Source organism: Pseudoliparis swirei, chromosome 1, assembly GCF_029220125.1.
Source record: "Pseudoliparis swirei isolate HS2019 ecotype Mariana Trench chromosome 1, NWPU_hadal_v1, whole genome shotgun sequence".
Taxonomy (NCBI): domain Eukaryota; kingdom Metazoa; phylum Chordata; class Actinopteri; order Perciformes; family Liparidae; genus Pseudoliparis; species Pseudoliparis swirei.
In genome coordinates this window covers 14,988,568-15,012,719 of record NC_079388.1, presented here as the reverse complement: position 1 = coordinate 15,012,719, position 24,152 = coordinate 14,988,568, and the positions used below count along the sequence as shown (strand labels likewise).

Sequence of the window (24,152 nt, the reverse complement as noted above, 5' to 3'; positions counted from 1 at the left end):
GTGTGACCCGATCAATTCTGTTTTCAGAAACTAACCCTGCTGCTTCGCTGCAAACGTGAAGCAATAATTTGTAGGCTAACCAGAACAGGAAGCTCAAAGCAGAGACATATGGGCCACGTTGACCGCAGTAGCAGGAAGGTGTGCAGATTTCAAACGGTTGGGTTTAACATGAGCAATTATCTGTGTTACCTGCCAGACCAGCGGCTCCAGTTCAGTGGCGGTGGAGGCCAGACAGACGCTGAGGGTGACGGTGTGCGACAAGCAGGTGATGGCGCTGGCGATAATGGCCCCTCTCATGGAGAAGGGCAGCATGGTGTAGACAACGAACACGATGAACAGGAAGAAGGACACCTGGAAACAAGGAGAGGGGAAAGACTCGACTCAGTTGAGAGCTCTTTGACGTGTTTTTCGGACATTTTTTTTCCCAGCTTTGTAGCTTTTCCTTCTTTTTTTCCCCTAGAGCGTTAAATAATTCAGCCAGTGCTGGAGCGGAATGCACAGGGAGCAAACAACTTCCAACGCCATCATGCTTCAGCTTGGCTTTGTCTGATTTACTCTGTAAGCACAGTGGATCATGAACGCATTCACTGATATTATATATACCTACAAATATATTTATATATATAAACAAATATATATATATATATATTTAAATAAATAAATATATAAATAAATAAATAAAATAAAAATATATATAAATAAATATATATATAAATATATATATATATCCACACAGTGGGTACGGAGAGAATTCATATTATTTTCTTTGTTGTTAGATGATCCCCCCCCCTCCCCTTTACTTTAATTCATCAGGAATGTTTCGATGACAAAAACAAGAATACAAGGTAACATATAATTTATATTTTTGGGGCTGAAGTATTCCTTACTGAATCCCCAAAAAACTGTATTTTACAATATCTCAAATATTTCCTTCAAGATGGGAATTAATATAAGACTTACCTTTTGATAGAGCTTAATGCTTGTTTCCTTTATTTTGCTACTCTTCCACCTGTGTGCATGTTCCTGTTAGTGTTCGTACCATGACATGTGTGTTTCCTATTGTGCCATTCATTGATACCTTGTGCCCTTATGCATCTGCCCTGTCCCAGCCCACTTCCCCTGCCCCCCCCCCCCCCAGCCCCTCCCTTCCTGTTATGGCGACGACCAGCACAAACCAGCCTCACTTTTGACTGGGACACCAGATGAACTCCGACCTTCCTGCCTGTCTGTTTAATTCCTGTGTCTTTGAGGTTCAGAGAGTCAGTCTGCGAACAGGAAGTTAATGAGACGGTCAGCTTGGAGGGAATCGGACTCGTTAAAAAAAACAATAACTGACAGAAATTGATCTGGCTGGACCCCTCGAGGGCAAAAAAAACATCGTGCCGGTGCTACTTTTAGTATATTTTTGGAGGAAATAATCCACAGATGAATCCATAATGATTAGTTGCAGTCGGATAGAAAATAGATTAAAATGAGCTCCACCTCAACAAGAGTAACATCCTGCATCAATAATGTATGAGAAGTAATAATCTGAGGATGAAATATAGAGCAACACAAGAGACATTCAGTTACTTGGAACTGAATATTCTAGAGTGTAATATTAGTACTGTTGCCTAAATAAAAGATATGAATACTCCCTCTGCCACTGAGTGTTATGATACGTATACACAGTATTCATTTTCAAATGTGCCAACTGAGATACATTCGTCTCTCAGTCCTTTAAGCTCTCAATTCTCCTCACAGTGTTAACAGTGACCGGTGACCGAGTTCCTCACAAAAGAGGACCCGAAGTTCCCGAACTCGGAGCTGCGAGGGAAGCGTTTTGAGGCGTTCTGTTGCCACGGGTAACCAAGATGACGGGGCGCTGCCGTCGCGTTTCGAAAAGGCGTCGCCGTAACCTTCAACTCCTCAGCCTGACCTCCCACCTCTTGAAAAACAACGGAGGACAGAGGGCGGGTGGAGAGAGTCGTGCACTGCAGCCTGAATCCAAACACACCTCTGAAGATGTGAGCCGCAGACATCATCTCACTTCAGATGTCCCCCTCCCACACACACACACACACACACCTCCGAACACACAGCCCCCCTCTGTGGTTCACACCAGGGCAGCACATGCTCCTTTGCCTCCACACACACACGCTTGAATACTCATCCAAACAAATGTTTGCCCTTTGCTCACTTTGGCATTTATGAGCGTATTAACGCTCTGCGGCATTTGTTTTGGGGGAAGCAAGCGCCCACGTCTTTTGCGAGTCATCGTGCCAACACAGACACCCCCGCGGGTCAGTGAGAGTTGATTATCGGGCGCCAGTTGTGAACCGCCACGTTCAATCATGCCGCCAAGGTCTTTAGAAATGAAATAGAAGCAGAGACCGACCGGGCGGCGCAGCGAGACGGTGGAAGACGCCGCGGCGTGCGACAAGATGTCTATTCTAGAGTACAGCGAGAAGGTGAGCATGTTTGAGGTGGAGGGGTTGAAAGTGAATGACAGAGTCTCTCCCTCTCTCCCTCTCTCTCCCTCTCTCTCCCTCTCTCTCTCCCTTTCTCTCTCTCCCTCTCTCTCCCTCCCTCTCTCTCCCTCTCTCTCTCTCCCTTTCTCTCTCCCCCTCTCTCTCCCTCTCTCTCTCCTCTCTCTCCCTCTCTCTCTCTCTCTCTCTCTCTCTCCCTCTCTCTCCCTCCCTCTCCCTCTCTCCCTCTCTCCATCTCTCCCTCTCAATTGGCTTTATTGGCATGCATGTTGCAATAACAGTATTGCCAAAGCATCAAGATAAATTAAAATAAAAAAATACAATTCATATGGATAACACAAATAATAAAACACAATAACAATAATACAGAAACATCTCTCTCTCTCCCTCCCTCCCTCTCTCTCCCTCCCTCCCTCTCTCCCTCCCTCTCTATTTCAGGCCTGTTATGAGCTCCGTGTGTTCGGTAATCACAATCACTGCAACCCGCGGAGAGCAGGCAGCCAATACAGCTGTTCCCTTTTCACCGGAGTTCGGCGCTGCTTTGTGTCTTTATTTAATTATTTCTTCACATGAACTGAAACTGCAAGAGGGATGGAAGAATAGAAATAGAGGGGGAGAAAGATAAATTGCTGGAAAGAAAGAGAGCGAGAAACATTCAGAGAGACAGGTATAGAGATAGAGCAAGATATAGATGGAGAGAGAGATGATAGAAATAGAAATAAAGACATAAATAATGATTAGTGAATATGACATTTTGACATCAATTACTAAACAGAATATTTCAGGCTAATAAATTAATAAACTAAAATGTGTAATATGATTATCAACCATTTTACTTTGTCATTTGTCATCTTTAGAGGTGATTTCTTGTTCACAGTGTGGCGTTACCATCATAAAGTCAGCGACTAGAAGGCATTCATGTGGATCCACAGATTGTACATGTTTACTGAATCAAATATAATAAAATAATTCCCACTATGATGGTGAAACTGTGTAAATAATCCAAGGTCCACATGACTCCCGTGTCATTTTACATATTAAAAATGCTCCCTCGCTGCCACTTTAAGGCACTTTCTTGGCGGATATAAGTCAAAAGTGACATTTCTTTACATCTTTTCTTCTCAACGCTTCAGTCGAGTGGCACGACTCTCACTCGCAGAAAACAAACCGGCAATAACACGCGTCGCAAGACTTGAATAAGAGAAGATCGACCGCACACACACACACACACACACACACACACACACACGTCTCACAGGGAAACGATGCAGGAATCACAACACCGTGGATATCGCAACTTCTTCTTATCCCGACATCTCTCATAGATGAAGGTGTAGAGGACGGACTGACAGATGGATAACCGGATTGATGTGGATATAAGAGTCAGGGGAGCAGAAGAGAGTGATTAATAATGCAGAATGATGATGATCCCACAGGTGGCTGAAGATAAAAATATCTCCACCTGAGAGGAGAGAGGGAGGGAAACGGAGGAGAGAGGAAATGTGGGCATAGCGGGGTGGGTGGAGGAGGAGGGGGATGAGGGGGGGGTAGGGGGGGTCTTGACAGTAGAAGAGGAAGCAGGTGTAGAGGGAAGAAAAATGGGCTCTGATGAATACGGGGGGACAGGGAGCGAGATGAGAAAATAGGATTCGTGAGATGGAGAGAGGAGGAGTCTGGCGCTGAAAGCTAATGTGTCCGTCTGATGACCTCCTGACCTCCAGCTCTCATCAGGCTTTGTTAGCGCGTGACACACAAGGAATTAATTCCTCACTGCCGACACACACACACACACACATATACAATCATGCAATGCATGAATATAGATTACATTACATGACATTTAGCAGAAAGGTGCACAAAGGTGCGCCTGTACAAAAATAAATAATCTAATATATCATATGGATAACCGCTCATGAGCACATATGCGTGAGTCAAAATGCCAGACTTGACTTATTAAGTGTGATTATTCTTAGTCGTTACCCAATTATTTGCATCAATGGGTCAGTTCACCAAGCAGGGAGAGTTGAGAGTCTGAACATGTTTCTTCTCTGTTCATTTAAACCAATCATGTTTTATTCTCCCACTTCATGAGCGTGTAATGATAAATAGCTAAAGTGTGCATTTAAGTCAGTTGCCAACTGAGGTGAGTTGTCTTGGCTTTTCTTTGCAATTTGGTTGGTTTGCTATTTTTTTTCTTGCCTGTATTTTATTTGTCGTTTCCCTCGGCCCTACTGGTCATAACTTTTTTATTTTTGCTATTTCTTGACCATTTGCAGAATCCCTCCCTGAACAGTGAAGGTCGGATCAAAGCTTTCCAAACTTAAATCAGGAACTGATGCCTGTCAAGCATTAAATATCTCTAAAGAATATCTTTGGGGTCGTAGTAGAGTTTACATGGCGACATTTTTGTCGTCTTTAAAACCAAAAACACACGTAAACTATGGATTAAATATTGTGTTTGTTTCCATGTAAGCTGCAAACCAATCGCATGTCCAACTAACTATTTTACAACAGTAGATTAACTTACAGATATTCCTTTAGTATTATTTTTTATTTATTTATCGTTTTGTGGTTTTAAAGATTACACATAAAAAGCTGGGCTCAAGGCGAACATGTACCGGGTGGCGTTTCTCTGATCCTGATATATAACCACCTGGTCGTCTTCCTGTCATGTTGAAATGCTGCTATTTTTTTTGTCATATACATTTCTTCCATTTAAAATATTCAATTCAAGTTAGAATTCTTATTATTAGTTGATCACGTTGTAAATTGTGCATCTCCTAAGACTTGTGTTCATCTAGTCGGACCTGCTTTTGGTTCCTTTAAGTGCAGTGAAGGTTTTTAACCAGCTGCCACTACACTCGGGCTAACAAGCTCTAAAACGCACGCTGTACAGCGCCGTGTCCTGATGTACATGTTTTCTAAATGGACCGTCCACTGATGAGGATGCTGACTTTTCAGCTGAGCCTCGGCCCTTTAAAATATCATGTTATTATGTATATAGCCGTCGAGAGATTATTCACGAGCCCTTTACAGAGTCCTCATTTCAAAAAGCGACAGCCCTCAGAGACCAGCTCAAAAATTTATTATTGTTATTATAAAATGTGTTTCAGCCGGCGAAATAAACTATCAGCTAGAAATGAGAAGTCTGCCTCCGTGTTTCTGAATTACGAGTGGTAAAACTTGAAAGGTGTGGCAAAAGAAGGAGGGGGGTGGAGCTTAGCATACAGTCAATTAAATTAATTGCACCCCCAAATAAGTGCAACCAGAAATGCAGCTGTACTACAGACAGTAGGTAGAGCCAATGCTCGCAGATTCATCCGCATCCCGATACACAGACGTAAAAAAAAACACACAGATGCATTTATCTACCTGGTCCCAGGGGCTGAGAATCCCTCCGGTGAACATGAACAGGTAACCCATGGTGACCAGACAGGCCCATATAAGGAGAGAGAAGAGCCGGAGCATCCGCTTGAAGACCGACTCGATGCAGACCAGGATGAAGATGGACAGGAAGAGGAAGAGGGCAGCGGGAACCGTGATCAGGAAGGTCAAGTGGTCTTCTGTATTCTAGAGAGAGAGAGAAATAAATGTTTGTTCATACAGTTTCAGGTTTAGGGACTTTGTTGGGGTGGAACACACTGACTTGCATATTCAGTAGGCCACTCCCGAATATAAATGTTTAATTGATATACTACTGAAGACCCTCACCAGAAATAAATGATGTAGCCATTGTACGTTTCTGCAAACCAACGCATGCGGTGAATGTCGACATTTCTGAACCAAAGATCCCCATAACACACTTGCAGAAAGGCCCAATTATATGTAGAACTAGAACGGGCACTCGGTAGAGCGCATACCTTCGCATATCACAAGATTGGGCATTGGATTATGAACATTTTGGCATTAGTTGCATGCCAATTGGATAAAAATTGACCGTGCTATGGTAAAAAGAAGATGTTGACCTTTTCATGACCTTGACCTTTGACCCGATTGATCCCAAAATGTAATCAAATGGTCCCCGGATAATAAACAATCATCCCACCAAATTTCATGCGATTCGGTTTAAAACTTTTTTTGTTATGCGAATAACATGCATACAAATAAATAAATAAATACACGGCGATCAAAACATAACCTTCCGCATTTTCAATGCGAAGGTAATTAATATTAGGTTTAGGAAGCAAAACCTCTCGGTTAATATTGAAGAAAAAATAATCATGGTTGGTGTTGAAATAATAACTCAATGTGATGAAACTTGCAGAATTGATGTGACGTAACAGAGCGTCACTTTCTTTGTGCTTCGCGTCACTTTCTTTGCACCGATGCAAAAACATAACTCCGATCAGGTTTACCTTAAGACTTAGATGTAACCGTAAACCTAACAAACAAAGTCAAACTAAAACAAACTGTGCTTCCTTCAGGAGCAATTCTCCCTCGTTTAGAGTCCTAGCGAGGACAGAGTCCTTGTAAGAGTCGAGGTTCAACATGACACAGACATGCATGAACAGACTGCACATGTATGAGCAGACTGCACATGTATGAACAGACTGCACATGTATGAGCAGACTGCACATGTATGAACAGACTGCACATGCATGAACAGACTGCACATGTATGAACAAACTGCACATGTATGAACAGACTGCACATGTATGAGCAGACTGCACATGTATGAACAGACTGCACATGCATGAACAGACCGCACATGTATGAACAGACTGCACATGCATGAACAGACTGCACATGCATGAACAGACTGCACATGTATGAGCAGACTGCACATGTATGAGCAGACTGCCCACAGTTGGGCAGACTGACTGAGCCCAGAGAATGTGCTACAGCGTCACTTCTGCACTCAGTCAAAGTCAGCGCGCACACACACACACACACACACACACGCAAAAGCACACACACACTTTCTCTCTCTCTTTGACTCCGACCAGACCTTCCTCACCCGCCTCCTCGACAGCCTCCTTCTCATATTCCCTTCGTCGTACAGTTCAGTAGGATGTACACCAGAGACATTGTCCATCCAGCTGTGTGAAAAGAGGCACATCTGGCTGAAGGCACTTTCTGATGTCTTGGTGCCATAATCTGCTTTACTCTGTGATTGTTGCTATAAGAACACCTCCAAACAATCACATATCTGTCAGAGACATGTCATCAGACCCGCCATGACACTTTCCTCGTATATGTAAATATACATGGCAATAAAATGTTTCTGATTCTGATTCCTTTGTTTCAAGAAAAGATACTTCATATGACTAAATGTAACTTTAAAGTGCATTTCCTCAACCACTGTCACATATATTAACCAAACTGTCATGGTTGTTATGTTCTCAATACGTAGACCATTCAAAACTATAATAATCTCTTTTCCCACTTGGCAAAAAAGAAAACAAAATACCAACTAACATCTGGCTTTTGTCTTAAAAACAATCGGCGTTCATTCCCGGGACAGCGATCATATCCAGCTTCCGTCGACAGTAATAGAAACATGACGCTCGGCGGGATGCAAGGCGACGAATTAATAATACAAAACATGAAAATATATTAATATGCTCTTCTCAAAACTATCATTTTGACCTTGCTGATCTTTGTAAAAACACACTAAGACTCACTAAATCCGTCTCTGATAGTCTCTCATCGTCAACTCTGGTTTGAGAGTTGGAAAGAGAGACTGAATATGTAACGGATATTTTGAAGCAGAAACATTCGTGACTCACTATTTAATAACCGTTTCCCAGTGTGCTCGTGGGGATGAACATGAAACAGAAGAAAACCCCAAAACAGAAAAGCACAAAGGAGTCCATCGTCTATTTCCAGGGAGTTGTTCTGCGTTTGAAACACCAGCATACAAGTGTTAATTAAGGCGGAAAGAGGGGATCAGATTCATATGATTCATGTGATTAGTCGCGTTAACAGGAAGAGACTTCAGCAATTTTCAGTTCCCTTTCATACCAGAGGACTTTCATCCTTTTGACCGGGCCCTAACCACCCTGTGTGTGTGTGTGTGTGTGTGTGTGTGTGTGTGTGTGTGTGTGTGTGTGTGTGTCTGAAACATAATTGTACACTCTGTTGGGGAAGTACCTCTTCTGATTTTGATTTTAAATGACTTTACAGTCCAAAAAAATCCCCTTGCACCCAAATGCGGTCACTCGGGGTAAGAATAAAACACTCAGAGTCCTTTTGTCCTCTTCGGGTGGTGTGAGTTACAAAACAGCGGCAACACAATTTGCTCCAAAAGAGGAAAGAGCTTCCAAACACTCACTCATCCTTGCCGACACCCATGCAAACCATTTAAAGTTATTCCGCAGTCATGACGGCCCCGAGCGGTGCACGTTGCACGAGATTAGACGTCACCGCTTTCGCGGTAAAAAAAATTAACATCGGCGAGGCGACAGAAATGTGCTCGAGTCACGTAACGTGCAAATCCCTAGAGCGGCCTTTTATGCAACGGCACGAAGAAGATGTCACGGAGTCGACCTGGAGTTCAGGGCCGAGTCGACGGCTTATCGACGGCGGCCGCTTGCCGGAAATGGCAGGCGCTGTTTTGCCAGAACAAATGCAGGAAGAGAGCGTTCCGCTGAGGATTAGAGCGGCGAGGCGACGGCGGAGGTCGCGTGGGTCAGGGTCTGGCGAAGGGGATCCGACCGCCGGCTATACGGTCGAATCCCAACGAGGACGTGAGCGAGGACTCGAACGCCTGCGGTCCGACAAACCGACCGCAGGTTAGGAAGCGGGGTCAGCCGTCGTCTCGCCGCTTCAGTATTTTCACTTTGCACATTTTAGATTGTGGGACGTCTAATCCTGTTAAAGCCCCTTTGAAACCATTTAAAGCCATTTCCCTCGACACGGCATAGAGGGGGGGGGGGGATTGTGCCGGCCTGCCACAATATACTGCATTGTCATCCAGAACAATTGTTTCCTTTTTTTAGCCCAGTCTGGTTTATCCACTTATTATACTGGGAGGGGGGGGGGAAGGGGAGCTGGGGAGGCATTGCAGCAGCAGCCGAAAAAGAGAAATGCAGTAATCTAATTATTCTGCGGTGGAAGCACTCAAACACACCACATAATATTATGCCGGAGAGGCATATGGGAAGCTTGTGTTCCTTGAGATCAGGATGGCGTGCTATGCACTTTCCATGTATTGGTGCCTGTTGAGGAAGACTCCTTCAAGCTGCTCTCTGCGTGGTTATTAAAATCATCAATAATCAACAAACCTTTACTTTGAGTGCTCCGTGTGCAGAGAGGTCAAAGGTTGCAGAGCATCAAGCATTTGACCCAAATTATTAAACTAGTCTGGAGCATATGTAGCATTTATGGAGTCCTGATCATATTTATATATTTAAACGAAACTATCCCAAAAATATCCAATGTTTTTGTGTGTTTTTGTGTGCTTTGTGGTGTTGCTGCTCTAACATCTGCATCCCTGTCGCCGTTCATTCGCCTTCCTGCCCCTAAAGAACAGACCGTTGATCCATCACGACACATCACTGCCCCGCTCGACCAGAATATCGCTGAGACGGAACAAAATCAAATAACCATAAACTGAACTGGGCGCTGCAGACCAGTTTCTTCTTTACCATTGACAGATTCCCTTTGCTCCAGTCCCAGATACTATTGATCTCTATTAAACTGTCAAATGATGTCATTAATTTAAAATACTGTCTGGGTGTGCAAGCGTGTGGGCGTGAGAGGAAGCGCACACACACACACACACACGCGCATACTTGTACACATTCCAAGTTAATACAACAAGAAAGATAATGACTTTCTACCCCCCAAAAAACTAAAATAAATACAGATAAGCAACCAACAAGGAAATGAGATACTTCCTGAGAAACACACCCAAAACAACACAAAGAGAGTCTCTCCCTCCCTCCCTCTCTCTTTCTCTCTCCCTTCCTCTCTCCCTCTCTCTTTCTCTCTCCCTCCCTCTCTCTCCTCCCTCCCTCCCTCTCTCTCCTCTCTCTCCCTCTCTCTCCCTCCTCTCTCTCTCTCTCTCTCTCCCTCCCTCTCTCTCTCTCTCTCTCTCTCTCTCTCCCTCTCTCTCTCCCTCTCTCTCTCCCTCTCTCTCTCCCTCTCTCTCTCCCTCCACATTAAGGGTGGAGGAGTCTCACGAACACCACATTCACTCCAGTTTCTTCCGACTCGCTGATAAAGCCAGAACACTGACAACAACATCCTCCCCTCCCTCTAAACCTGCCCTCTCTATTTATTCCTGCCATTCTTTGTCCATCGCTAAACAACTACTCCATAACGACAGACTGTCTGTTACTTAACAGGAACTAATTGGAAAGGAGAAAAAAAAATGTTTTTGATTGACACCGTCGGATGACGGGGAAATTATGAGGGGACATCGTAAACCCCGAGACACACGGCGGCCCCAGAGGAAGAGAACGGGGAATCAAATCGACCAGCTGGGGGCAATAACCTCTATTGATTTGTCTTTAATAGAGGCGAAGGAATCGATTTGGGTGGAGGTCCGTCCGGAACGACCCTGTAACACAGAGTTCAATTGAATGTTAACAGGACTTTAGTGACGGCCTCGAGGGTCATCAAATGCCTCCAACGACTGCAAGAAAGCAGATTTTCTCCCCTCGCTATTCAGCGTTATCTCCAGAACACGCCCGCCGTGCACGCGCGGTGCGAGCGCGTGCCGAAGATGTTCGCCATTCTGGATCTTGAACGCACCGTGCGGCGCGTGGATCCCCCACAGGGCGAGCGCGCAGCTTTAACCCAGTCCGGTTATACCACAGCACCCGCCCATGTTAAATATAAACCAGGGTGCTACTAGGTGTTTGTTATTGTTACTGAAAGTATGATCTGGGTTTTACTCCGATGTATTTCGGAGGCTGCCACCTACTCCCGACCAGTGGCGGTGCGTCCATAGAGGGCGCTAGGTCGCCGCCCCTCTTAAAATTTTGAGATGAAAAAAAAAAGAAGAAAAAAACATTATATATCCTGTCAAAAAACATTATATACCAAATCATTTAAATAGTAAATATACCGTGTTGACGCGCTAAATGTGTGTGGGAGACCGTCAGCCTGTCAACAACCACTTCAGTTAAATGTGACATAAATAACATATCGCCACTCATCCTCACGGAGAGAAGCCCCTCCCCATTTTCGGGGCTCCGGCCCAACGTGTGTGCGCGGCAGCGAGCAAACATTTCACAGTCGTTTCGGCAAGGAAGGCTTCTCATTGGCGGATGAAACGTGACTTTAAAGAGAGGAGGTCTACTTGTCTTTACAGTAGTGGGTCTACTCTGTCAAACACCCAATGTAACATGTGATCTCTCTCTGACTCTATTCTGCTCTGAACCTCTTTCATGTGAGGGTGAAACTCTTATTCTGTAAACCTCTGAAACCCAACCCAATGTTCCTTAAAGCTGCTCTGAACCTCTCATGCCCAAAGTTACAGTGTGTTGATAGTTGTTATTGGACCGTGTTGAGCACGCTGTGTTCATGAAATAAAGCTTTGTTTTTTACAATATTCTACTCAAAACCTCTTTTCTTCTCATTGTTGAGTGCTATTTAAACCACGTCGCCCAACTGTGCCCCCCCCCCAAAAAAAATTTCACCAGCCGCCACTGCTCCCGACCCGGTCGGTCGATCCCCCCTCGGCCGCCGGGCGCTACTCAGAGAGCGCGTGACGCACGCGGAAGAGAAAAGACGACGTCTACGGATCACCTTGAACGTATAGAAGCAAAACACTCCTTTGGAAACAAACGTCGGCAGTCAAAGCATCGAGTGGGATTGCTTTTGTGCGGCGATTTCATCAAAACACCAAAAGCAGGACTCGAGAAACAATAGCTCGCGTTCGTGGTTTGTTGTTTGTGTCCAACGCAACACTTTTCACTCGACAAAAGGCACCACCACCTACACAGCTGCGGACTCAACTCTCATCCCGCTCTCGAGCCACTCTGCGAAACCGGCGTTGCAATTTAAAGTGCCGCTTGACACAAACATTCACACACACACACACACATGCATGCACTTAGGCCTCCCCGTCTCGTGCAACCCAAAACTCTTCTTTCATTCCGAGGGATCCGAACAGGAGGGCCTCTATCTGCTGCACGGCGATCGCATGTATAGCTTTCAGAATCGGTTATGCATTTAAAAACACCCACAGTGGCCTATATTCTGAACGTGTTTTAATGCATCCCATTCTTCTTTTTTTTAATCTGGTTAAAAAGAAATGTCACCGTCTTGCTCTCTGCCACTAACTGGTTATCACTACTACCGTCGTGCTGAGAGACGGATGTCGGTACAATAAACACAAATCATGGGGCAGCATCCAGATGGCGGAGCGAGGTGACTGTGCAGAAGGGAAACAGCTGGCCTGGAGGAGAAAAAAAACCTCTGGCACATAACGCCCCCGTGAAACGCCGTATTGACATTTTTACATTTCTCTGTGGTTTCAGCGCCGATTGAACAAAAGTGCATTTGCATAATGTGTGGCGGCGCGGCGCGATAATAGCGGCGCAGAGTCAAAGCACGCTTTCCCCTTGAGAGCACGCTCGTCTGTGATCCTCTTCAGCGCGGAAGTATTTTAGACAAGAGACCCAACCAATTGGGCGGGGGGGTGGGGATCTGTGAGCGCTGCAAATTGGAAATGGCGTATTGCAGCAGTGCACAAACACTTAGAAGAAAAGCATCCTGGAGGCAGCGGCCGCGGCGGGATGAACTGCATGGCCGGGTGGTCAACACGTGGAGTGCGCTTCTGGTCGGAGTCGTATGTTAAAATGGATTTTCTTCATGTTTCTTTCATCTTCGCTGCTGCTGTTTCGGTCGCGTGACACCATCAGTTGTGTTTCAGACGTTTCACATTCTCCGTTTCCTGTAATAGCAGAACGAGCACCATGTGAAGGGGAGGCTGATGAGCAGGTGCTGTGATTAACACCATGACTCAGTGGCACCGTGAGACACCGGACGAGTGCGAGACAATCTCAACTGCATATTACTCCAATGAAGAAATTAATCATCATTTTAAGTTTAAAGTAAAGAACAAACAAAAAATACACTAATTATTCAGTTCAGGAAAAAGGTAATTATAAGCGTTTCAATAAATCCTTTTGAATTTGAGGTCTAGTTTTTTTTTTTCAAATAGGGTCCATCATCTTATTACAATCGTTTGTTTTGAAGACAACATGATAGAATCAATTATTTAAGTATTAATTAGGGCTGTGAAACGATTAAAAATTTTAATCGGATTAATCACAGGTTTTTGTGGATTAATCATGATTAATCACATATTACCGATATTCTCGGTATATTTTGTGAGAACATAGAGATTTATGACAAAAGACGGATATATACATTTATACATTCTTCTATACAATGGTGCTGCAACTCAGCAGTTATTTAGCAGTTTTCTTCCATATGGAACATTAATACATCTTCATCCTAAACAGAATGTTTAACCCTCCTGTTACCTTTCGGGTCAATTTGACCCCATTCAATGTTTAATGTCGGTGTTCTTTGGGGTCAATTTGACCCCAGGCTGTTTTTCACTGTGTCAAACATATCAGAAATATCAACTTTTTTATTTATTTAAAGGGCTATTTAGGTAGTCAACAAACAAACATAAAGTACCTCACACTTAAACTTGGGAAGCAATATTAATTCTAATAATATTCTGGAGGTTTTAATTGCTGGGGTCAAATTAACCCCGAGGGTAAAATATGTTCGTAAATGTAAAGGTAACAGGAGGGTTAAACAGAACATTTTTCTCTTGTTTGTCAACCATTAACTCCACCATGATATAATCTAAAGGTGGACAGATTGACAAGTGACTTTTTTTTTGCTCGGTCCCGATGCGCGCGCACGGAGCTCTGTGGCGCGCCAGACGGAGATCGATAAATGAGACAGAAATGACATGCTGCTGTGGAGATACGATCAACAACAGACGTTTAGTTTAATAAAAGAACAAAGACGTGCTCTAGAGAACATGTCAGGGGGCGGGCCAATCTCTTTAATGTCATGCGATCTACCGACACTACGCCGCGATCGACTGGCAGGTCGCGATCGACGTGTTGAGACCCTGATCTACAGGAAGTAAAAGTCGTAACAAGGTTTCCGGAGGTGAACCTGCGGAAGGATCATTACCGATGAACAGACCGTCTGCATGAGAGCGGACAGAGTTCAGATTGAAGTGGTGTATTGGAAGCTCATTTTGCAAGTGACTTTTTTTTCGTCCCGACGACCAACAACAGACGGATTGGAAGCTCATTCTGCGCATGCGTTAAATGCGTTAAAAAAACAAAACTAGTTAAACCTGTAATTGGATTAACTGAGTTAACGCGTTATTTTTCACAGCACTAGTATTAATTAGACAAGTTTATTCAGATGATTTATTTTAACCAACCAGATGTTACATGTTCATGTGTGAGCTCTAGAAGTGCTTAGCTGAGCCGGGCTAGCTGTTTCCCTTTGTTTCCAGACTCTATGCTAAGCTAACTATCAGCCGGCTCTAGCTCCATAGATTGGTGTCCATCCTCTTATCCAATTCTCAAATTTCCCAAAAAGTTGAATTATTCCTTTAATTCTTAAGTTATTTTTTAAAACTCTGAAGAAGAAAAACATATTATGTCCATAAACCGGACATTGGTATGCATTGGGCTATTTCATCCTCATGTTAGACTTGTTTGATTTCCTAAAGATTGCTTTATAAATATAGTCAAGACATTGACAAGGTTAGAAATAATGATTTGTATTTGAAGTATTAATTTTTTTCTTCAAACTTTGCTTTCGTCAAAGAATGCTCCTTTTGCAGCAATTACAGCATTGCAGACCTTTGGCATTCTAGCTGTTAATTTGTTGAGGTAATCTGTTGAAATGTCACCCCACGCTTCCTGAAGCACCACAAGTTGGATTGGCTTGATGGGCACTTCTTGCGGACCATACGGTCAAGCTGCTCCCACAACAGCTCAATGGGGTTGAGATCTGGTGACTGTGCTGGCCACTCCATTACAGACAGCAGACCAGCTGCCTGCTTCTTCCCTCAATAGTTCTTGCACAATGTGGAGGTGTGCTTTGGGTCATTGTTCTGTTGGAGGAGGACATTGGCTCCAATCAAGCGCTGCCCACAGGGTATGGCATGGCGTTGCAAAATGGAGTGATAGCCTTCCTTATTTAAAATCCCTTTTACCTGGTACAAATCTCCCACTTTACCAGCACAAAGCAGCCCCAGACCATCACATTACCTCCACCATGCTTGACAGATGGTGTCAGGCACTCTTCCAGCATCTTTTCACCTGCTCTGCGTCTCACAAATGTTCTTCTGTGTGATCCAAACACCTCAAACTTGGATTCATCTGTCCAGAACACCTTTTTCCAATCTTCCTCTGTCCAATGCCTGTGTTCTTTTGCCCATACCAATCTTTTCTTTTATTGGCCAGTCTCAGATATGGCTTTTTCTTTGCCACTCTGCCTAGAAGGCCAGCATCCCGGAGTCGCCTCTTCACTGTCGACGTTGACACTGGCATTTTGCGGGTACCATTTAAAGAAGCTGCCAGTTGAGGACCTGTGAGGCGTCTATTTCTCAAACTAGAGACTCTAATGTACTTGTCTTCTTGCTGAGTTGTGCACCGGGGCCTCCCACTTCTCTTTCTGCTCTGGTTAGAGCCCGTTTGTGCTGTTCTCTTAAGGGAGTAGTACACACCGCTGTAGGAAATTTTCAGTTTCTTTGCAATTTCTCGCATGGAATAGCCTTCATTTCTAAGAACAAGAATAGACTGGCGAATTTCACATGAAAGTTCTTTTTTTCTGGCCATTTTGAGAGTCTTATCGAACCCACAAATGTGATGCTCCAGATAATCAACTAGCTCAAAGGAAGGCCAGTTGTATAGCTTCTCTCATCAGCAAAACAGTTTTCAGCTGTGCTAACATAATTGCACAAGGGTTTTCAAGGGTTTTCTAATCAGACATTAGTCTTCTAAGGCGATTAGCAAACACAATGTACCATTAGAACACTGGAGTGATCGTTGATGGAAATGGGCCTCTATACACCTATGGAGATATTTCATTAGGAACCAGACGTTTCCACCTAGAATAGTCATTTACCACATTAACAATGTATAGAGTGTATTTCTGATTGATTTAATGTTATCTGTGGCAGTGGGGGGTGTTTAGGCTCGGCTGCTGAGTGGGTGGAGCGGGGGTGTGGTTCAGGGAACGGTGTCTGATTGTCATCAGCTGGACTGATTGCTAAACAGAGTGGTAATCAGCCCAGCTGATGATATGTGTTTGTGTATCTGAGGCTGTCTCCATAAAGGAGCTGGCTGGACAGCAGATCGAGAGTCAGCGTGGAGAGCAGAGACACAGTCTGCGGTCGCAATAAAAGTGATTACCAAATATCCCTCGGGCTGCTCAGTCCTTATTGGTGCTGAGGGGGAACCTACTGGTGACGGCAACACGCCTGTCACAATCTTCATTGAAAAAAACAATGCTTTTCTTTGAAAAATAAGGACATTTCTAAGTGATCCCAAACTTTTGAACGGTAGTGTATACACACAAAATAATATATAAATTATATAATTGCGCTTTGCAGCTAAAGTTACCGGTGACCGATCGCATTTTTATGGTGATATGAGGCTAACACAACCGTGTAGAGTGAAGTGATCGGCGCTTCCTTGATGGAAAAACAACAACAACAAATGTTTGTTTTTTTTGTAATATAATAATCTTAGATTATCGGAAATTCTGAGTTTTAAATTGGACTATAACCCCCCCCCTCGCCTGGCTTGTCAGATATATTTCTCTTAACCCTCCTGTTACCTTTCGGGTCAATTTGACCCCATTCAATGTTTAATGTCGGTGTTCTTTGGGGTCAATTTGACCCCAGGCTGTTTTTCACTGTGTCAAACATATAAGAAATATCAACTTTTTTATATATTTAAAGGGCTATTTAGGTAGTCAACAAACAAACATAAAGTACCTCACACTTAAACTTGGAAAACAATATTAATTCTAATAATTTTCTGGAGGTTTTAATTGCTGGGGTCAAATTGACCCCAAGGGTAAAAAATGTCAGTAAATATAAAGGTAACAGGAGGGTTAAACATTGAATGGGGTCAAATTGACCCTAAGGCAACAGGAGGGTTAAAAAGCAAAACATGTAAATATGACCAAATTTAACAAGTCACAGATTAGGCTGTTTGTAACTATTGTTGTGAAATACAGAAATACCATTTCCTGTTTATTGCCCCTGATGCATTTATGTTCAACATAAACTAACCTTTATTTTCTGTCTGGATAGACTTACTCATACACCAAAACACACACACACACACACTTACCAATCCTGACGCGAAGAACACCGCCAGCAGCGCGAGGCAGGTTCCCATGACGATCAGCAACAGGAACACGATCAGCGGATGCTGCTGGCTCATTCTGTAGTAGGACTCGTACAGCCAGTCCTGGGGCTTCTCGACCTCCACGCACACCTCCCCCTGGAACCCCGGGCCCCCGTCTGCCAGGCTCTCGGGCCCCTCGCCGCCCTCGCCGCCCTCGCCGCCATCGCTCTTCTCCAGCAGGTAGCGTCCGCGGGTCCACAGAGCCTCCTGCCACATGGGTAGCTGCCTCTGGAAGGAGGGTCCTGCTCTCTTTTGCACGTGCACGCAAGAGTGAGCGGGGTGAGGGATGCTTTCGCTCCCCTTCGCCCCTCGCCTTCTCCTCCCGGGCGGTTAAAAAACAAAGTTTGGTCAGCTGCGAGGGGACGGACGGACAAGCGCAGGGAAATGGAGACAACTTTTCAGCTCCTCGGCTCTTGCTTGCATCCTCTGCTGCTCCTTCTGCTCGAGGAGACGAACTGAGTCAGGAAAGTGTGAAAACAGATCTTTCTCCTCCTCCTCCTCCTCTCAGAGAAGGTAGTCGGACATCGACGGCGAGAGATGAGACTCACGGTTCCCTTCCTCTTGCTTGCCCTTCTTGTTTGCTCTTTATGTTTGGTCAGTACGATGGGGAGGAGGCATCCTCTGCTCACGGCGCAGCGGAGGAGCTCAGACGAGGCAACATGTTACTCAGCTGAGGTACAGATGAGGAATGAGAGAGAGGGAGAGAGAGAGAGATACAGAGAGAGAGAGAATGTGTCTAACTGGGAGGGAGGAAAAGAGCGAGAGGAGAGAGGGTGTGTACCAATATGTGTGGTGGGAGAGCTAGTGGGTAAAAGTGTGTGTGTGTGTGTGTGTGTAAAAATGTGAGAATGGTGATGTGTGAGATTATGTGGAGAGAACTGGAATATGACTCAAGACTGCGGTGTGTGTGTTTGTAAGGTACAGAATAAAAAGAAGAGACTTTACATAAGAGAGGAAGGAGAAGCGCTGTGTGTGTGTGTGTGTGTGTGTGTCGGCAAAAAGTGAGCGAGCGAGGACGGTTGTAACAGCTTTGCTAAACCAAGAAGAGCAGCAGAGTGTCATCCAGCAGCCGGCGACGAGATGAAAAGACGGGCAAGAAAAGCACACACGGAAGGGGGGGGGAAGGTCGGGGAGGAAGAGGAAGAGGAAGAAGAAACAAAGTCAGGAAGGAAAAGCCTCACGAGACAGAGAGAGTGTGGGAGGAAGAGAGACTGGTGCTTGAAACAAAGGGGAAGGAGAGAGAGAGAGAGAGCTGGTAATGAGCGAAAGTTTGAAAGCGACAGCGACGGAGTGCGTTTGTTGACGGTGGGAGTGAAATAAGATTCGACGGAACCGAATTTCATCTCGCTTTTCACTCGTCTCTCTTTCCTTCCCACCCCTGTTCTGCCACGGCGAGCTTCCTCTGTCCCCGACATCACCGATGTGTCATGGGATTTGGGATTTGGTTGCAGATTCTCATGGGACTGAACAGACGCCATCTTGGAGTCCAAGCGGGGTCTCATCATGCAGCATTCGTAGCTCCTACGAATAAATGCTGAGCCACAGTTGGTATGATTTTGAAATATAAAGACTGAAAAAAAGACAGACAGGAATAAAGGGGGAGGAGTCAAAAAAAGAACAATAATTCAGCAAGAGGACGATGTTCGCTCCTCATGTGAAACAAGTCAACGTAGATTTATTCGTTGCGTAATTTGCGACACTTGTGTGGTTGATTTAACCCGAACAAAGAGCGTTTCCCTTAACTTAACTAAGCAGTTTTTCTACTGAGTAGTTTCCTGTGAAGAAGGATGTTTATTTTGAAAAGACAATATTCATGAAACGAGTGGAAATGGACATGCGTTGTTGGCTTTTCTTATGAAAATGCACGAAAATTAAGGAGTAACTTTTCGTGAGATGTTAAATGCAGTGCGAGGATACGCTGTGCGGGTTCAGGTATCCGGTTCTTATCATACATTCATGCAGGTGATGCTCTGTGAGGTGTGAAATTTGCTGTTGTGACACTTTCGTGCTTCTCCATCATGTCAATGTTTGCCTAAACGCAAAGAACGGTTGAGGATGGCGTCGTTAGTTTTGCAGCCATTTGGTCGTAAACTATCAATTTAAAAAAAATGGAAGATAAAAATGTCGGGGAACAAATTAAAGTTATACAACGTACCCTGAGGAGAACATAAATGTCTGTACTAAATTTCGTGAAAACTGAACCACAGCCTCCAACGAACTAAAAAGAAAAAGATGTTGACAACATCATCCCGCCAGAATAAGAAGTCAGGAGATCACTAAAGCGTTTGGATCCATCATCATTAGAGGATCTGTACCAACTTTCATGGCAATCTATCCAACACTGTCAGCTATGTAACACAGATGTAATTATGTCAGTCTATTTATAGTGTGTGTGTGTTTGTGTTGTCCTGTTGTGATTTATTGCACACATGATGCAGCCGGTACATAAACGAAAAGGGGCATTGATGCAGAATATTATAACAAGGACACCTGGGTTCACCAGACTTCATCTTCATCCAAGTCAGTTTCAACCCCTTCAGGCATTCATTGTACTTTTTGAAAGCCAAACACTGTGTTGCTGAGATGTGTTGTAAAAAAAATCTGATTATAATTATTTTATTTGATCAAATGTGATGGTGACGGACAAACACGAATGGACTTACCCATGATTAATGGATTCTTATTCCTGGTGTTTTTAGGGGGCATACTGAGCTTCAGTTCTTGGGCCAGAAATCCAAAGCGCAGGGCAGTTATGGCCGTTCAATGTTCCTTTGACTGTGGAAAGAAAGAGAATATGAAGTAAAGAAAGAGATGGTTTTTTTGTAGAGAGTGTAGACCGGGGAAATCAATCCCTGGAGAAAGAGACCTGATGAGAAGTTCATAGAGAATCCCCATCGAACCATCTTAATGACGGAAATAATGATGATTATACGTCATCATCATCATCATCATGTCCTGCTGCACATCAAGCTTCCAGCTCCCGAAACATCTTCAACTACACGCTTTTTGTCAGATAAGCGACTTCTAAAAAAAATGTATAGTTCTTGTGTTTTAGTCACATTGTAGAAAACAAAAAGAAAGCTCCTGCAGGTCAGTGATTAATGTTTGATGAACTGTCAGTGCTGTAAGTATTTGGGATTCTAAGGACATGTATTTAGAATTAATAATAAAAATCAATTCATTAACTATTTATAGCAAAAAAGAAAACGTCAGTGCTCCATGAGGGGAATATATGACCACTAGAGGGCGTTAGAGACACACGGTTTGTCCCAGTGCAATACTAATTAATATATTTGTACATAAAAGAAATGGCAAGCGTTTTATTAAATCATACCCTGCACCTGTGCTTCTCCTGCTTTTAGTGATTCTTCGAAAGTCTGCCATGAAAAAGGTCCGACGGAGCAACGCACACATGACCTCCCACAGGTGGAAGTAATTGCAACCAATTGTTGACAATGGTGAGAAGGCTCCAGGTAATAAATGCTTAAATACACAAATGGTAAAAATGAATAAAAAAGAAAAGTACCTTTGAACTCGGTGCTGGTCTCGACACATTTCTGGAGATACATATTCGTCTTTAGCTTGCTAGGTGTCCAACTGGCAGCGATACAGTTACTCCCCAAGGTCTCTTTTCTTTGTGTTGCAGGTGTTACGGTTTCAGGTGCGACCGTGTTAACTGGCGACATTGAACCGTAAGTTAGTTACAGAGAGCTGTTGAAAAAAAGAAGAGAACACGAAGCTGCCCTCGTGAATGCCACATTGTTTAATTTGTATAGTATACATTATTATATATATGAGAGGGCTTGACACTGTATTACAAAATTAAACCAAGCGGCATTCACGAGGACAGCTATAAGTGTTCGCTCTCCTATTTTTTTAACGGCCGTTGTAACTGCGACGACAACGGACGCGTTCGGTCGCCAGTTAACACGGTCGCTTCTCAAACCGTAACACCGGGCAGGAAGGCAAAAGGTCCGTTTGAAAAATGATGGCCGCCGTCCGTTTGAATCCAGGCCAGTAGTTTTCTTCCGTTTGAAAAAAAGATTTGAACCTATAAACTCAAGTTTTGGTCTTGAACTTTGAAAAATCCAACAATGTATTCGAAATAAAAATAAGTGTATGAAAAGTTGTGTTGGGTTCAATTTCAGCTCCAGTTCATTTTCTTTACTTTCAGTTATTTTGGCCGGGATCTGGCGTAGGGGGCGTGGTTTCAGCTACGGGGGCGTGGCATCATGATTGGCAGCGTATAACACAGAATGAGGACCTGCCTCAAGTATGTTGCATTCAGGAAGCGTAGGTACTGCGATAATTATGATGCAATAGTTTATATACAGATTCACGTGATTTGCAGTAAACTAAATTGGCGCTAAGTGATTAAGTTATGTTAGTTCGCTGTTCCAGACAATACTTGGAACGAATCGCACTATAAGAGCCAAGAAGCTGACTGGATATAATATTCACATTACAAAATGCGTCACAATAATACAATGTGAAGCTTTTAGTCTTGCATCATATACCCAAATAAAATATGTTCTTGCATTGAACACTCGCTATGGTGAGCTACGTGCATTAACGTTGTTTATAAGTAAGAAGAGTGGCAGACGTGTTAACTCATCTCATATTGACGTTCTTCAGGCTTTTGAGCTACTAGACAAGATATTGCAAAGATTACATGAACTGCACACTTGCAAACATATATTGCATGTGGATTTTGTCAGAAGTCCATATAAAATATAGGTGATAATTAATATTCAAGAGGGAAATGTCCTAAAATCTTTCTATCCAGAACACAAAACATACCTGGAATTGGCAACACACATGACACACTTACACTAATAAAATGATTGAAAACGTGATACCATTGCGATGAGGTTTTCACTGCAAGGCATGGAGTATGTTGTATGAAGCATACCTCAGTGTGTTGTTGCAGCTTTGAGTAATTTAAATGATGTTTGTAAATCATTTTATTGCAAAAAAATCATAAAAAATGTACATCTTACATTTGTATCCTAATCTTTTAGATGGACGTTTAAGCCGTGGACAGGAATCCATATTTGGCCCATTTCTGCCTGTTTTTTATCTAGATGTACTCCTATAACATTTTACGTCATGCACTGCATTAGATTTTAAAAGTATAGCATTTATTTGAATTAAATGAAAGAGTAGCAGATACAGAAACACTTTTCTTAATCTGCGGAAAAAGCAATAAACAACTGAAATATGTAATTACTGTTTTTTTTCTATCTTGGCTAGAAACACAGATTTTCTTGCAATGTAACCGATTGAAAACTGCACATTTACTACTGTTTGGCCTTTCTGTACACGGTCCACAATCAAAAAAAAGTTCAGCCACCCTTAAACTGCAGTCTCACTCACAGCAGAATATCCAAAGAGGATCAAGTTCTCAGTGTCAACAACCTCCTGGATGTTAAGCAGGGCGCTGCGGTGAGATAAAAGAGACCTTCTGGAACAGCAGACGCCTACATATTTATTTTAGGAACAGGAAAGACAGCAGAAAGATGAGGGGCACGATGACTGACGCCGGGAGTGACGCAGTAACCCAGATTTCCCCCCGACCAGCTGAAAGCTGCCCTACATGAAGTGTGATGTCTTCACAGCCGTTCAGTCAGTCAGTGTTGCTCATCCTGTGAAGCTCGTTGACCCCGTGGACACTTTGGATCTGTGTCTCACTGTCGCATCAAATCTGCTGCTAACAGATGTTATAAATCTGCAGTATTGATACTGTATTTATGTCTACATGATAATAAAAAAAGGGCGAGAGGAGAGAGAGTGTGGTGAGGAGAGCTAGTGGGTAAAAGTGTGTGTGTGTGTGTGTGTGTGTGTGTGTATGTGTGTGGCAATATATCATATGCTTCCTGCTTGGTTGACTTGACTAAGCGGGCTTTTGTAATCTAATTAGCTCGGCCTTGACACAACAAATACAAGATTAATGAGTCGAGCTTCTTGCACACAAACCAACCACACACACCCAATGACAGTTAAGGAGTGTGTGTGTGTGTGTGTGTGTGTGCCCGCGCATGGATTTGTGCAAGTGAGTCAGCTTGAACTTTGAGACGTTTCCTTTTCTCAGCATCTCCTTTGCTCAGTGTGATAAATGTTGTTTTGCTTGAGCAATGTCACTCAAATTAGGGAAATCCCATTCTTCACACACACACACACACACACACACACACGTTCTCTCTCTCTCTCTCTTTTCGCTCTCTCTCACACACAAGGTGGTGACAGAATGAGAGCACATTGAGGAAGAGTGGCCTTAATTAACACACCTAATTTGCATCAACACCCTCCCGGTGTCAGG

The 24,152-nt window shown here is 43.7% G+C and overlaps 1 protein-coding gene and 1 long non-coding RNA gene across 6 annotated transcripts in view; one reads left to right on the top strand and one right to left on the bottom strand.

Annotated features, from left to right (window-relative positions):
* Positions 1-18,573, bottom strand: part of LOC130194309 (adenylate cyclase type 2-like) — a 52,835-nt gene extending 34,262 nt beyond the window's left edge. For 2 of the 4 annotated variants that reach the window (XM_056415279.1, XM_056415287.1), the window contains exons 1-3: positions 17,777-18,573; positions 5,841-6,038; positions 190-351 (exon numbers count right to left, since the gene is read on the bottom strand). In XM_056415279.1, coding sequence (XP_056271254.1) covers positions 190-351; positions 5,841-6,038; positions 17,777-18,049 — 633 coding nt within the window. In that variant the 5' untranslated portion in view covers positions 18,050-18,573. The remainder of the gene's footprint in view (positions 1-189; positions 352-5,840; positions 6,039-17,776) is intronic. The other 2 variants (XM_056415264.1, XM_056415271.1) reach the window with 1 other exon arrangement.
* On the top strand, positions 17,923-23,059 carry LOC130194331 (uncharacterized). Of its 2 annotated transcripts, none has more exons than XR_008831820.1 (3): positions 17,923-18,013; positions 21,196-21,306; positions 22,855-23,059. It is a non-coding gene; the product is annotated as an uncharacterized LOC130194331 (long non-coding RNA). The 2 variants fall into 2 exon arrangements; XR_008831818.1 differs by lacking the exon at positions 17,923-18,013 and adding an exon at positions 19,151-19,381.
* The last annotated feature ends 1,093 nt before the right edge of the window (positions 23,060-24,152 follow it).